Consider the following 16,762-nt stretch of genomic DNA (forward strand, 5'->3'; position numbering starts at 1 on the left):
ATTGGGAAACTGCATCCTCCATGAGACTTACCCTTTTGCCCCTTACAACGCCATTGGTGGTCTTGGCGATTGATGGCACTGTTCTCCCAGGGGGCCCTATCTGCTTCCAGACTCTTCCTGTTAAGATGTCAGTAGGGACACTCCACCAGGAGTGGATATGCTTCCTTGTCTTACCTAAGGCTTCCCCTCCTATCATATTAGGTCTTCCTTGGTTACGGCTCCATTCTCCACACGTTGACTGGTCTGCTGGACAGATCCTTACTTGGGGTTCCTCCTGTTCCTCTTCCTGCCTACTCAAGGGTACCCCAAAAGAGAAACTTCCTGTTACCACCATCCCAGTATCTTCTGCTCTTCCCGCTGTATATAGCGATCTCTGGGATGCGTCCTGCAATAGTCGGACTGATGCACTCTCTAGGTCATGTGGTACTCTGGATGAGGGGCCCACCTATGAGCCTGAGTCGATCATTCCCTCCAGTTTGCATAACCATTTACCTTTTCCTGTCACTAATCTCCCTTGGACGCTCAGCAAGGCTAACTTGTCTGCAAGTTCCACAGTCGCTATTCCCTCTGATGCGATTGAGATGGTCGCTACACCTGACAATACTATTCAGTCGGCCTCTGCACCAGTTATGCCAGTCCAGCCCATGCCCAATGAGCTTCCTGCTTCTTGTTCATGACCTTCTGTGACCTGGCCTCACCCTACTGCTACTATGTTCGTTCAAACCCGTTTAAGAGGCTCAATCCATCCTTTGGATAGAATACCTCATTCGGCCAGGTGGGGTTTTCAATCTTTTTCTCAGGGCTCTCTGCATTCTGTTTGTGTTTCAGCTATCCAGCTTGACTCTTGTGTCATGTCACCTTCTAACCAACCTGACCTCAGGGATCCACTGACCTCTGCCCAGTCTGGTGGTCCTGTTCTGGATGCCCAGCTCATCTTTAAAGGTCTGGGGGACCCTGCTCAGGCTCCTGATCTTCTCATGCCCTTACCCATTCCTAAAAAGCCTTTAATCCTCAAGTCCTCTCATCCTCTCCCTACCTCGGATCCAGTCTCTGAGGATAATCTAAAATACGACGTTAGTCAAGTTTTGGATTCCCGGCTCCGTAAAGGCATTCTTCAGTACCTCGTACATTGTAAAGGGTTTGGCCCTGAGCAGAGGTCTTGGATCACTGCATCTGAGGTCTTTGCTCCTAGTCTGTTGAGGAGGTTCCATCTGGAGTTTCCCTTTAAGCCTGGACCCAGGCGGGGGAGGGGGAGGCCTCATAAGAGGGGGGGTACTGTCATGGTTATGCAATAGTTTGTCTGCTTACCTGTTTCCATGTGTTCATCTAGAGACCAGCCAACCCTCACCTATCTGCTTTTGTAATTCATCCTCTGGCATGGCTCCACCCTAGCTCCTATCAGGGAGCTCTATATTAACCTGTGCACTGCAGGCCAACCCGGCTGATCAACCTTTGTGTGTTAGCTTCCTGTGACCTGCCGTGTGCGCTTCTGTTGTTCCGTTACCGACTTTGGCATGTCCTTGACTATCCCTGTTTGCCTGTGATCCTGACCTTTTGGCATGTCCCTGACTATTCCTGTCTGCTTGTGGCCCCGACCTTGGCTTTGTCCCTCACTATCCCTATCCTCCTGTTGCCTACTGTGGGTGTGAGCTGGAGGACCCTGGGGGTCGCGACCTGGAGCCAGTTGCAGCCAAGTCCATCCTCACCACTAGAGGTGCTGGTGAAAACCTGCTGGCTCTTAGACTCCGCTCCCCAGGGAATCTTACGCTCTAACCCCAGTGGGATTTGTCTCCCGTCCGCAGCAGTCAGCCGTAGGGTCCACAACCTTGCGGTGCACTCCTGCTCCCTACGGTGTGCATCTGTCACCTCGCCTCAAGGTGACCTGACAGGTAAGCTCCGGCCTGGGCTATGGTGCAGAGGGGGCAGAGACTGCTCTTAAAGGGGAAGCTGCACTGCTATTTGTACCCTTTTCTCCTAGTACGTGCAGGTGTTCCTACAAGACTGCAGGATAGTCACCTATTCGTCCACCAGGGTGCCATGGACAGGTCACCAACTCCATGCGGCCAGCCCTCGCACTCTTGGTATGTGGGGTGGGGTATGTGGTGAGAGAGGGGGTGCAGTATGCGGTGAGAGAGGGGGAGCCAGGTTCACGATTGAATGGAAATATCCCCTAATGTCATACTTTCTACCCTTCTCCATTTAGCCAATCAAGGTTGGACCGCCAGTCTACCATCCAAGACGACAGGAACCTTGCCAGGCCGCAACGTCAATCTTCTTCATCCAGGTCCAGATATGACTCTCCGTCAAGGACCCATCAACAGAGGAGATTGTTCCCATTCCTGCGCCAGACACTGCACCCACCACCAGGACAACCGCTCTGATCGCAGAGCCTGCTGGGGATGTGGGACCCGAGTCCCGGAGGGCAAGTTCTTATATTGCCCTAGTTATGCCAAGGCGGTCGGGAAAAAAGAGGCTGAAAGCCATCAGATAGTGCATCAATCCCTCAAGGAGTGGGGGTACAATCCACATGCTGAGCCAGTCCACCACTCTATCTGGCTCCCTGGATGACAATGCCCAGGAGGATCCGGGCCCATCCCAGCCTTATGGTGCTTCTTCTGGGTCTTCGGACAGCGAGTTGGAAGGAGACAAATTTGTAGGAGGCTTAGACTTCGCCCTTGTTTCCCTACTAATTAAGGCAGTCAAAGAGGCCCTTAAGGGGGAAGATCCTTCCACTCCCCCGGCTAAGAAAAGCAAGTTCTTTAAACACCTGGGGAAGGAACGTTCCAACTTCCCGCTCCTTTCTGAATTGAAGGATATCACTGACGAGGAGTGGAGCAAGGTAGATAAGAAGGCTTCTATGTCAAGTAAAACCTCCAGATTATACCCCTTCAAGGCAGTGGAAGTGAAACATTTGGAAAACGCTCCCCCCCTAGAGGATTTACGGGCTAGCTGATATGGCTTGCAAACCCGCCTTGGCCCTCACGGCCATGACCAAGGCCATGGAGGCCTGGAAAGAGAACATGGATAGGGGAGTCTCAGAAGAACTGGCCAGGGGCTCAGCAGTCCAGGAATTTAAGCTGGCAGCCACCTTCCTGGGGGAGGCTTCGACTGACCTTATCCGCCTGCTGGCCTGGACTATGCTAAGCGGGCCTTATGGTTATGCCCTTGGCTTGCCAATCCAGCATTCAAACAAGCCTGGTGTAGGATCCCCTTTGAGGGGCCCTCATTATTCTGCAACAGGCTGCACAGCACCATAGCCCAGGCCATGGGTGGGAAGTCAGGCTTTCTGCCCCAGGATAGGCGTCTGCTCGGTCAGAAGAGGCCCCAGTACAGAAGACACAGTACTAATCGGTCAAGGGAGGCACACTCTTATAGGCCCAGCCGAGACTTCAGAAAGAATTGTAGCAGAGGGCAGGCATACTTCCAAAAGCCCGCTAATATCTAGGCGTCCAGTGGACGCGAGTTGGCTAAGTTGTTTTGAGATTGGGCCCACTAGGTGGGTCGGGTGGGGGGCACGTCTGCTTCTCTTTCGGCATGTCTGGGTGGCCTCAATCTCGGACTACTGGACCATCAAATCACAGGCCACACATGGTCCTTTACCAGTACTCCAGATTTATTTCTACCCTGCTACCACAGTCAGAAGAAAAGAAGCAGGTGTTACTGTCCTAAATGGCTGCGCTGTTAACACAGGGGGAAGTGGTGCCTGTCACAAAAGGCGAAGAGTTCCACGGGGTATATTCCCCTCTCTTGGTGCAAGAGAAAAATGGTTCATGGCACCCGGTGATAGCCCTAACTTATCTAAACAAGTTTATAAAATATGAAAGTTTAAAAAAATGGAAACTCTGTCTATCATCCAGGAAGCCATGAAGCCAGGCAATTGGCTAATCTCAATCGACTTGAAATACTATTTTCACATGCCTGTGGCAGAGGAATTCCGCAAATACTACCGGTTCAGGGTTAGGCAGGAACATCTACAGTTCAACTGCCTCCCTTTTCGGGTTGAAAACCTCACCCAAGTCTTTTTGAAAGTTCTTCTGCCCGTGGTGGCCCTCATCAGACTAAAAGGAATACACTTGTACCATCATCTTGATGACCTCCTGCTACTATCCCAAGACAGGGAGCAGGGAGCAGGTTATCACCACACTGCTTTGCAAATTTGGTTGGTTCCTAAACCTGTAGAAAAGCCACCTGGAATCAGTCCAGCACCTGATATACTTAGGGGCTCAGTTTGACACAGTGGAAAATACCATCTCTCTTCCAGTGGAAAAGATCCCAGTCATTTGAGAAAGAATTTCATGGGCCTTGAGCTCCTCACACCTGAGGGCCTCACAGTGCCTAAAAATCGCACAATGGTCTCTACGACCCCCAAGTTCAAGTGGTCTCTGTGGATGTTACGCCCTTTCCAGACAGGGTTTCTCCTGCAATGGAACTCAGGAGATGGCAACCATTCACATAACATCAGTGATGAGGGACAGCCTCTTTTGGTGGCCCATCACCCCCTGTCTCATGTGTCATGGTCAGAACCGATGCCAGTGGTGCTGGATGGGGAGACCTCTACAGGTCAGAACGCCCATGCAGGTGGGATGCCCATCTTCACAACCTGCATCCAATTAAGAGCAATCGCTTTTCACGCCAAGAATAGCGTCTCATGTAAAAAGGTGCAAAGGAAGCATATCACCTGTATGCAGTATGTTTGGATAGTTGGGCAGGACCATATAAGGTGATAGGGCCTATGGTGTGGTCACATAAGCGGCATCCTGGATTATACATATGAATGAAACATGCTATCCTCTAAGGAGTCCGATATGTCAAGTGTATAATATACAACTACGTGAGGTAGTCCAACACCTTGGGGGAGACTTTTTTTACGCCCCCCAAGATTTCATCCCACTCCTCATCCTCAATTATTCCAAAGTCCACCTCCCATCTAGTCCTAGGCTAACACCACAGTGTCAGGGAGAGGGATGGCGGAGTAAAGGGTGGAGAATAATTTGGCCAGCTCAGCACCTGTGGTTATGTCTACTATAGAGGGGACTGTCAGGGATGGGTTGGAGCCAGCAAATTGAGTTTGTATAGTATGTCGGAGCTGTAAGTACCTGAAAAAGAGATAGTTGGGAAGTGAGAATTCATCCTTTAGCGTTTGGAATGTTTTAAGCCACGTGTTGGTCATGATTTTGTGTATGTACAAAATCCCATGACGTATCCAAATTGCAGGGTCTGGAGTGGACAATAGTTAAGGCAAGTGTGTGTTGAACCAGAGAGGGGTATGAGAGTGAACCTGTGGGATCCAGAGTTTTTGTAGTGCCGTCCACCATATCCTTCGGTGGTGTGTCAACATGTCTGCTTTGTGTTGGGGGGGGGGGGCATCTTGTTAATGGGGTCCTAAGGACTGACTGAAGCGGGGTATGGGCTGGGTCATCAGGGTGCTTACAGAGTAATAGCTGGTATCTTGGTAGTTCATTCTTGTCAAAATGATAGAAATGGGACAATTGGGAGGCAAGATAATAGTCCTGAAATCTGGAAGAGCTGCTCCTCCCAATGTCACTGGGTTCTTCAGAATTCTCCAAGATAATTTTTGTCTGCTGTGACCCCATATAAATTAATTAAGAATTGATTCAATTGTTTTGAAATCTTTTTGTGGTGTATATAAAGGGGGCATGCCACACCAAATAGAGTATCTCTGGGAGGAGTATTTTGACCAGACTGATGCGTCCCATAACACCCAGGGGCCCAAGTTTGTGTCTTGGTCTTGATCAGGGTGTACAGGGGTTCTATATTCAGGGGTGCATAGTCTGTCAGCGATCTAGTGACTTGCACTCCAAGGTACTTGATGAAAGAGACCCTAGGGAGAGTCAGAGGGGAGGACGTGGGTACGGGGGGGGGGGGGGGGGGCGGAACGATCAAGCGGGAGGATATGTGACTTAGACCAATTAATACTCAGACCCGACTGGCTACCAATACATTCTATGGAGTGGAGGGCTGCAACAAGGGAGGGTCCCGAATCAACTAAGTATAGGAGCATATTGTCAGCATACATCCAAATCTTTTCTTCCAGATTTCCTATCCTAAGGCGGTGGATGCTGGTGTCTGCACGAACCATGATGGCCAATGGCTCCACAGCCAATGCATACAGTATGGGGGAAAGAGGACAGCCTTGTCGGGTCCCTCTCTCCAGTGGGAATTGGTCGGAAAGCCAGCCGTTCACAAACGCCTTGGCCTTTGGGGATTGATACAAGAGCTGAACCCAGCAAATAAAGTTGGGGCCAAGTCCAAATCCCGAGAGACACTCCCACAGGTATTAGCACTCCACGGAATCAAAGGCCTTGGCGGCATATAGGGCCACCACGACCCTCGAGCTGACTTCATCATGGGATCCCTGAATGTTCATGAATAGGCGGCAAATTTTCATAGCAGTGTTTTTTCCTGGCATAAAGCCAGTCTGGTCAAGATGGATCAGTGAGAGAATGACCTGGTTAAGGTAGGAGGCAAGAATCTTAGCCAGTATTTTAATGTCAACCTGTAGTAAGGAAATAGGTCTATATGATTCCGGATATTTGGGGTCCTTACCACGCTTGGGAACTACTACAATTTGGGCTTCTCTCATAAAGGACGGTAGGATTCCCGAGTCGAATATGGATTTATATAGGTCATGGAGATTAGGGGTTAAAATTTCAGAATAGGTGGCATAACATTCAAGTGGTAAGCTGTCCAGTCCTGGTGCCTTAGAAGTGGCCAGACAGGAGATAGCCCCGGAAATATCCTCCTTAGTGATGGGAGCCTCTAAGAGTTCACGTTGGGCATCTGTCAGTTTAGGGAATTTAATTCTCGCTAAGTAATCTCTGGTATCTTGGGGAGTGTGAGTGACCCGGGAGGTGTAGTGTACGATAGAATCTTGCAAATTCCTCCGCTACTTGTTGTGGATCAGTGATATTGTTCCCCTGGATGTCTGTCATTGACACCACCACCAGGGGATGTGAGTCTAAATGGGCAAGATACACAAGTAGTTTGCCCGATCTTCGTCCATACTCAAATATCCTTTGCCTGCAGAAAAAAATGCCTTCCTTGGCCTTCTCAATATGCAATTGGGAGACCTGTCGTGACTGAATCTTGAGATTATTGGCAGTGCCGGGTGAGGGGTCTCTGTGAAATGCCTCTTCCAGCATCTGTAGGTATTCTGTAGCCTGGTGGACAAGTTTTGATGACCGATTGAGTTTGTTAATACGCGTGGAGAGCAGGGAGCGGGCGTGAAGCTTGAATGTCTCCCACACTATGTCGTACGTAGCTGAGTCCCTGTTGGCTGTAAAATAATATTGCAATTCCATGGGGAAGTCATCTTGGTCTTGCATCTTGCAAAGCAGTCAACCAAAATGGGTTCAGCTGCCAAGGAGGAGGGGGAGAGGCCTTCAAGAGTTGTATCGTAATCCAGTAGGTGGGCGTGATCCGAGAGAATTCTCAAATCAAAGCCCACATCTCCCAGTTTAGGTGTCAGGGTCTTTGAGATGAGAATGAATTCGATTTGCGACATTGTGTTATGGCTGGCTGAAAAGCACGAAAAGACTTTAGCGTGTGGATGTTTGTGGCTCCAAGTGTCGACAACAGCAAAGTCGGTCAGTATGCAGTGTAGTCTGGTATGGGCCGGAGGGTCAATGAGGGGGTCCGGTGTGCCCATTTGGTCTAGAGTGGGAGTAAAGGTCATATTAAATTTCCCCATCCACACTGCCAGTACAGAGGGGTATTGTGCCGTAAAGGCAAGGCCCTCCTTAATTACAACTGAGTTGTATGGAGGGGGGACATAGCAGGCTAGTATCAGGATAGGGGGTCCATTAATAGTGGCGTGTATAAATACATATCTGCCCTTCCGGTCCGTCTGGAGCAGCACTAGGTCAGACGCCACCCTTTTAGCGATTAGGACCAATACTCCTCTGGAATATGAGGTGTGGGTGACATGATATGCCCAACCTATCCAAGGCTTTTTGAGGGAAGATTAAAGATGGCCCGTAAGGTGGGTCTCAAAGAGTATCATAATGTCAGCATGCTGGGATTTAAGGAATGTCAGGGCGGCTGTGCATTTGATCTTATTTTGCATGCTTCTAACATTCCACGTGAGAAACTTTAGAGAACTCATGGTAGGTATAGGGTGTATATAATAGACCACAGTTGGACCAGAACCAGCAGAGCAGACATAGCCACATCGGACAGCATAAAACACAGTAACAACCAATAACAATAGTGCATGTATAACGATAACATAGTACCTTTAGCATAAGTAAATGTTTGCAAACATGGTGTGAGAAAAATAATAACCACAACATTTCCCCTACCTCTCAGTCCAGTGCCACCCCAACTCGGCATGGACATTGTACCCCATAACCAGGTATCAACAGGGAACAGCCAACGTTTAGGACCCATTGGAGGCAAGGTACTAAATTTCAGAGGAGCATAAATACCAATGATAAAAAGAAAAAAAAAAAACAAAGGGGAAAAGAAAACAGTCAAGCAAATGGGGGATTAAAAAGTACACAAAGATCTTAGGGGGGGAAACTTCTTCTCTGAGAAGTGCATGGGGAGTAGGAGCCACAAAGGTGTATCACCATTATGGCTGTGCAGGGGGAAGCTCCGCCTGCTATCAAGATGGTAGATAAAGTAGGGTAGAAAAGTTATTAATGACATTTGATCTACAGTCTTCTGCAGGCATTTCTCAAGTGTAAGGGAGACAGGGATCATGAGTCAGAAAGGTCACTCGGAGAGACAGTAGGCATGCTGTGAGATTCAGTGTAGGGCAGAAAGGGGTTTTCAGGTCTGGCCCCTGCTCCTGTAGAGGACATATACATGTGATGTGCCCACCAAGGGGCTTATCATCAAAATGACAGCAGGCTATACCGCAGGCACATGGGGGAGCAGGGGGGAAGAAAGGAAAAGTACTGACAGCTTGTAGACAGGGTGGTATGCTCAGTCCTGGCATTCCTTCTGATCAATCCAAGTGGAGGCCAGCGCAGGGTCCTCAAAAAAGTAGGTTCGGCCCTCGCATTTCACACGAAGCTTCGCAGGGTATAACATAGCGTATTTGAGGTGTAGCACTCGGAGGCATCACTTAACATCCTGAAACCTGGACAGCTGTTGCTGTACCTTGTTGGAGAAGTCTGGGAATACGGCCACATGCATATTGGTATGGGGGATATTTCCCCTCTCTCTGGTCAGGCGGAGGATTTTGTTGCGGTCCCTGAAGTTAAGGAATTTTGCTATCAGGGTGCGTTGTGGGGCACCTTGGGGAGGAGGACGGGCAGGAATTCGATGAGCTCTCTCCACCACGGACATTACCGAAAATGCATCTCTTCCGAAGGTAGATGTCAGGAGATTTTCAAGGAAACTCACCGGGTCGTTGCCCTCAGCGGTGTCAGGGAGGCCGATAAAGCGGAGATTACATCTCCGGAGGCGATTCTCCATGTCATCCTGTTTTGCGCTAATCTGTTGCAGCTGGTGGCGCACCTCGTCAGTAGTATGTTGCAGGGGGTGTAGGATGTCTTCTGCTCTGCTAATGCGGGTCTCCGTCTCTGCCATGCGGCCCCGCAGAGTAGAGAGATCTTGCCGGATAAGGGACATGTCAATTTTGACCTCCTCAATTTTGGTGATGAGCATGCTCTGGCACAGGGCAATAGCATCAAGCACTTTGTTAGTGGTCATAACAGAGTGTTCCGTGTCCGAGGAGGCACTGGCGCCATCTTTGGCCTGATGGTCCTCCTCAAGGCAGCTATACTTGGCAAGCTTGTCAGCAGCCTTGAAAGCCTTTTTAGATGGAGACATGTTCCAGAAATGGTCTGGGGTGTTCTGGGGTATATCAGTATGGCCGCTGTTTACTAGGCCGGACCATCGATGTCCCCTCCCGCCGCAGTTTTAGAGTGTCGCAATGGGGGCTATATGTAGTGGCCAAGTACCTGTAAAGGCCAGTGGCCGCAGCAGGAGACAACCAGGCTCAGGGTGGTCAAGGAGTCGTGTAGTACCCGCACAGGTCCACGGTGAGTGGAGCAAGATGGCCACCATTCCAAGGCCCAGGCCAGATCCATGGGCTGTCCCACTGGCTGCTGCAGGATGAAGAGGTGCTGTATAAGCATTTGCAGGTGACCTAGTAGCAGTTCCAAGTAGATGTTGGTCTTGGGGCAGTCAGGCAGGTGCCAGGTGGAGCAAGATGGCCACCGCTCCGAGGACCAGGCCGGAGACGGGGACTGTCCCACCGGCTGCTACAGGACAAATAGGCACCGCACTGGCGGCCACAGGTAATCCGTTGGCCGCGGCAGGTAAAGATTAGTTTCCGGTTGGTCAGGCAGGCCAGGGAGACTTGCGAGGGCCGCTGCCGGGTGGAGCAAGTATCTAGGCCGAAGCCACGGTTTGTCCTACAGGCAGCCCTCCGGGTGGGGAAATCCCACGAGAGCGACCCTGAGCGGCGTCCTAATCAGGCGGAAGGCTCCAAGAATCCTGCAGGGAGTAAGGCAGACTTACTGGAGTACAGAGACTGGGCAGGATTGGCAGGATTTATGCAGGATGGCTGTTACAGGAGTATGGACAAGCGGAGCACTCACTACATGCGTCCTACTCCATTGCACTCCAGACCACGCCCCCTCAGGACACCCAATATTTACTGCACCCATACTCACACTATACCGCACTTATTCCAAACCTAGACTACACCTATATAAACATTATACTGAACCTTTACAGAATCTGAACCACAATTACCCTATACCTGTGACACTATAATGTACCTATATTGCATGCACGATAACTGGGGCTGTTGTTAACCACTTAAGCCCCAGACCATTTTGCAGCTAAAGGATCAGGCCCCTTTTTGCGATTTGGCACTGTGTCGCTTTAACCGACAATTGCATGGTCGTGCGACATGGCCCCCAAACAAAACTGGTGTCCTTTTTTCCCACAAATAGAGTTTTCTTTTGGTGGTATTTGATCACCTCTGCGGTTTTTATTTTTTGCACTGTAAACAAAAATAGAGCAGCAATTTTGAAAAAAATTCAATATTTTTTACTTTTTTCTATAACAAATATCCCCAAAAAATATATAAAAAAAACATTTTTTTTCCTCAGTTTAGGCTGATACGTATTCTTCTACAACTTTTCGGTAAAAAAATTGCAATAAGCGTTTGATTGGTTTGCGCAAAAGTTATAGCGTCTACAAAATAGGGGATAGTTCTATGGCATTTTTATTAATCTTTTTTTTTTTTACTAGTAATGGCGGTGATCAGCGATTTTTATTGTGACTGCAACATTATGGCGGACACGTTGGACAATTTTGACACATTTTTGGGACCATTGGCATTAATACAGCGATCAGTGCGATTAAAAATGCATTGATTACTGTAAAAATGTCACTGGCAGTGAAGGGGTTAAGTGTGACCTAATGTGTGTTTTTTTAACTGTATGGGGCATGGCTTGGTGTGAGACAGGGAACAGACGATCAGTGACAAGCTCAATAAGAAGCACGGGGAGAGGTTTGTTTACACTTACCTCTCCCCGTTCTTCAGCTCTGTGACCCGATCGCGGTCATGGAGCTCAGGACCGGGTCGCGAGTGCGCCGGCGGCGGCATGCATGTGACCCACAGCTGGGCTCTGAAAGGGCAACATACCTGTACGTGCTTGTGCCCAGCCCTGCCATTCTGCCAACATATATCAGCGTGAGGCAGTCCTTAAGTGGTTAAAGTGTTACTAAACCCAAAACAGTAAAATCAGTCTGTATATGAAGTAAGGTATGCTTGTGATACTCACTGTGGAACCTAAGGGGTTAATCCTATGCATTGTGTAAAAAGGCTGTTTGATCTTGTATGCACAGATCCTCCTTTTCTTCCACTGACTACAGAACAGGTCCATATAAGTCAGGTACTGGAGTCAGACTGCACATGCTCAGTTTGGTGTGTATTGCTAGTGAGTTTTTTTTCTTAGGAGAGTGAATGTGATCAGCACAGGGCCAGTCAGCACTTTCCAGACAGGGGGGTCAGGGGAAAATTAAAACTCCTCCTACAAAAGACACTGATACGGTATCTCTCAGGGGACATTGCACTACATCCTAGCCATTCGCCTAGAATGCACTCTAAACTAGTTATAGTACTATTATTTACATTGCAGTTAAGGCTTAAAGTGGTTGTAAACCCTTACAAACCACTTTGACCTACAGGTAAGCCTAGATTAAGGCTTACCTGAAGGTCCAAGAAATATCTCCGAAACCTATACGGTTTAGGAGATATTTGCCCGAAGACAGGCACCGCTGTCTACGGCGCATGCGCATGCGCGCAGGCGCACTGAGCGTGGCATCGTAGATGACGAAGATGCCGCGTGTCTCGGCTCCCGCGCGCATGCGCGGGAGTGACGGCTTCACCGAATGACAGCTGCGGAGCTGCGAGACACACCGAGAAGATGGATGCACCAAACTACAGGGGACAACGGTGACTTCGCTGGCTCCTGTGTCAGGTAAGTGACACATAATGGGCTACTATGCGATGCATAGTAGTCCATTATGCTTTGTCTTTGCAGGGAATGAAAGAGGAAGTAAACTCATCAGGGTTTACTTCCTCTTTAAATGCACTGTTGTGTTGCTTATTCATGAGGTAATTCCAGTTGAGTTGTACAACTCTATCCTAAGTTGACATAGTGATTATACTGTCTAGTATACTGTGTCTGAACCTATCATCTGCCTGTTAATTTGGGCTGAAATCAGCATTGATTCTAACCATTCTAACTAGGGGTATCTGGTTAGATGTTGGCTGTGCTTGTACATGTCCAGTATAAACAATCCATGCTCACCTTCGTTGTCTGGTATCATCACAGCAGATAATGAGACATGTGGAGTTATGCTTACAACATCCCTTGTGGTATTATATAACTGGAAAGTATTTCCTGTGAGGTGAATTCCATGAATATCAATGACTGCACCAAGTCCTAGAAAATGCCAGCGCGTTGTATGTCCTACACACAAATTCAAGCCAGGCTGATTCCCATACATGTACCCATTGATAGCTGCAAACAGAAAAGAAAAAGTTCCATCATGGATAAAAACCTTCAATTCTTTTTTAGTTGGGTAAAAATTACATAGCATATGAATATTTTGTGTTCTTTTAAGCTGGCTACACACAGTACAATGTAATTGTTTAACCACCTTTGAACCTACCAGAAACACTGCTGTGCTCTCTTTATCTAACCCATTGTGCTTTGGAACCCTTTGTCCTGGATATACTATACTACCAAAAGTATTGTGACAGCGGCCTTTACACGCATATGAACTTTAATGGAATCCCAGTCCTAGTCCATATGGTTCAATATTGAGTTTGCCCACCCTTTTCAGCTATAACAGCTTTTCCTCTTCTGGGAAGGCTGTCCACAATTTTTAGGAGTGTGTCTATGGGAATGTTTGACCGTTCTTCCAGAAGCGCATTTGTGAGGTCAGGCACTGATGTAGGAGAGAAGGCCTGACTCGCAGTCTCCGCTCTAATTCATCCCAAAGGTGTTCTACTAGGTTGAGGTTAGAACTCTGTGCAGGCCAGTCAAGTTGCTCCACTCCAAACTCGATCATTCATGTCTTTTTGGACCTTGTTTGTGCACTGGTGAGCAGTCGTGTTGGAACAGGGAGTGGCCATACCCAAACATTTCGCATAAAGTTGGGAGCGTGAAATTGTCCAAAATGTCTTGGTATGCTGAAGCCTTAAGAGTTCCCTTCACTGGAACTAAAGGGCCAAGCCCAAACCCTGAAAAACAACCCCACACCATAAATCCACCAAATGATTTGGACCAGTGCACAAAGCAAGGTCCATTAAGATATGGATAAGTGATTTTCACATGGAGGAACTAGACTGGCCTGCTCAGAGTCCTGACCTCAACCCGATAGAACACCTTTGGGATGAATTAGAGAGGAGACTGGGAGCCAGGCCTTCTCATACATATCAGTGTCTGAACTCACAAATGTGCTTCTGGAAGAATGGTCAAACATTCCCATAATGGTCAAACACTACTAAACCTTGTAGACCAGGGATCTCAAACTGGTGGCCCTCCAGCTGTTGCAAAACTACAAGTCCCATCATGCCTCTGCCTGTAGGAGTCATGCTTGTAACTGTCAACCTTGCAATGCCTCATGGGACTTGTAGTTTTGTAATAGCTGGAGGGCCACCAGTTTGAGACCCCTGTTGTAGACAGTCTTTCCAGAAAAGTTGAAGCTTTTTTTTAGCTGCAAAGGCTAGGCCAACTTAATATTGAACCCTACGGACTAAAACTGGGATGACATTAAAGTTCATGAGTGTGTAAAGGCAGGCGTCCCAATACATTTGGTAATATAGTGTATACTGTATATACTACTGTGTGTCACTAAATATTTAGTTAAATGTTAGGATCTATGTTTTACTGAGTCATATTTTCCTACAGTTCTGGTTATTCTGCATGCTGATTGCTCCAATGGAGAATAAAAGTAGCTCTGGTTTGAGCAGGTTTCACTTGCTTTGTGAAGACAGTGCTTAGGCAGAATACATAACATACTGTGTGCTGTTATTAGAATAATTGAAAATAGCTGTTTGCATTCTGAATAGGGAAGAGCCGAACACCCCCCGGTTCGGTTCGCACCAGAACTTTTTTAACGGACCGGAAATTCGTGCGACCTTTAGAACCCCATTGAAGTCTATGGAATCGAACGTTCGAAAAAAAGTGCTAATTTTAATGGCTAATATGCAAGATATTGTCCTAAAAGGGGTTTGGGGACCCGGCTCCTGCCCCAGGGGACAAGGGTTAATGCCAAAATTGTTTTTAAAAACTGCCATTTTTTCGAGAACACTGATTTTAATGACGATTAAAGTGAAAAAAAAAAGTGAAATATTCCTTTGAATATCGTACCTGGGGGGTGTTTATAGTATGCCTGTGAAGTGCCACGTGTTTCCCGTGTTTAGAACAGTCCCTGCACAAAATGACATTTTTTTTTTTTTGCACAAAATGACATTTAACGGAAAAAAAAGTCATTTATAACTGCTTGCGGTTTTAATGTAATATCTGGTTCCGGCAATATGGATGAAAATCATTGAGAAAAATGGCATGGGTAGCCCCCCCTGCCCATTACCAGCCCCTTTGGGTTTTGTACGGATATTAAGGGGAACACCGTACCCAAATAAAAAAAAAAGAAAGGCATGGGGCCCCCAGGCCCTATATACTCAGAACAGCAGTATACAGGCGGTGCAAACAAGACAAAGACTGTGTAGGTTTGTTGTGTTAAGTAGAATCTGTTTGTAATTTTGAACTGGTACATTTTGAAAGTGTAGCTCAAATCTATTTTTAATCTTTTTGGAAAACATGGGAAGGGGTTATCACCCCTGTATAATTTTTTTTTGCTGTCCATCTTTTTTCATCTCACTTCCTGTTGTCTCCTTCCGTTTGTAAGTTGGATGTTTGAAAGTAGGGTCCTGCCCTACATGCTCTGCAGAAATGGCAGAACAAGGTGTTGGTGTTGCCACAACACTGTAAGCCCTCAAAGTGACTCTTGGTGGGCGTTAGAGCGCCCTGCTGTGAACGATTATATCAAGAATTGTGATTACATGCCATTGTTGAACAGTGGTAGAAAAATTGGGCCTTTGCTAGTTGTGGTGGTGGTGCTGGTGCCACAACACTATAAGTCCTCACAGTTACTCTCGGTGGGCACAGGAACGGGCCCTGCTGTGAAATATTATATCAAGAATTAAACAGGGGCTAAAAAATTGGGCCTTAGGCACTGCTTGCTGGTGCCACAACACTTCAACCTCTCCCAGATACTCTAGTTGGAGTGCAGGAATGAGCCCTGCTGCAAAGCATTGCATCAAAAATTGTATTACATGCCCCTGTTAAGCAGAGGCTGAAAAATTGTGCCTTAGGTGCTGGTGCTGGTCCCACGACACTGCAACCTCTCCCATATACTCTATTTGGAGTGCAGGAATGAGCCCTGCTGCAAAGCATTGCATCAATTGTAATTACACACCCCTGTTAAACAGGGGCTGAAAAATTGGGCTGGTGGCATCACCCAGAACCAAAAATGTTCTTTGAAGATATCAGCGGGATCATTGAGGAGGAAGAGGATAGTCAGTCAACATAACAGGACAGTCACTCAGCATCAGCATAGGCAGTCTTGAAGGGATGTGACATTTCAAAACAAATTATTCGGTTACATCAGCTTCAGGTGCTTTGTAGCTGGTGGTGATCCAAGACCGATTCATCTTTATGAAGGTCAATCGATTAGCTGAGTCGGTGGACAGGCGCACCCTGTGATTGGTTACAAAGCCACCAGCAGCACTGAAGGTGCGTTCCGAAAGAACGCTGGATGCAGGACAGGCCAGTAGCTCAATTGCATACTGTGCAATCTCTGGCCAGTGATCCATCCTCAAGACCCAGTAAGCCAGAGGATTTTCATTGGGAAAGGTGTCCAAGTCTGACCTTGCCCCTAAGTATTCCTGCACCATGTAAATCAGACGCTGGCGATGGTTGCTGGAACCGATCATACCTTAGGGCTGTGCACAAAATGACATTTAACGGAAAAAAAAGTCATTTATAACTGCTTGCGGTTTTAATGTAATATCTGGTTCCGGCAATATGGATGAAAATCATTGAGAAAAATGGCATGGGTAGCCCCCCCTGCCCATTACCAGCCCCTTTGGGTTTTGTACGGATATTAAGGGGAACACCGTACCCAAATAAAAAAAAAAGAAAGGCATGGGGCCCCCAGGCCCTATATACTCAGAACAGCAGTATACAGGCGGTGCAAA

At 47.7% G+C, this 16,762-nt stretch overlaps 1 protein-coding gene across 1 annotated transcript in view; it reads right to left on the minus strand.

Annotated features, from left to right (window-relative positions):
• The window catches only part of LOC143988585 (ceruloplasmin-like), a 209,706-nt gene that overhangs the window by 82,068 nt on the left and 110,876 nt on the right, over nt 1-16,762 (minus strand). The window contains exon 11 of the mRNA XM_077488263.1: nt 12,804-13,016. Coding sequence (XP_077344389.1) covers nt 12,804-13,016 — 213 coding nt within the window. The remainder of the gene's footprint in view (nt 1-12,803; nt 13,017-16,762) is intronic.

The sequence above is a fragment of the Lithobates pipiens genome, unplaced genomic scaffold, assembly GCF_037356315.1.
Source record: "Lithobates pipiens isolate NorthernLeopardFrog02 unplaced genomic scaffold, aLitPip1_a1.2 Scaffold_18, whole genome shotgun sequence".
Lineage (NCBI taxonomy): Eukaryota > Metazoa > Chordata > Amphibia > Anura > Ranidae > Lithobates > Lithobates pipiens.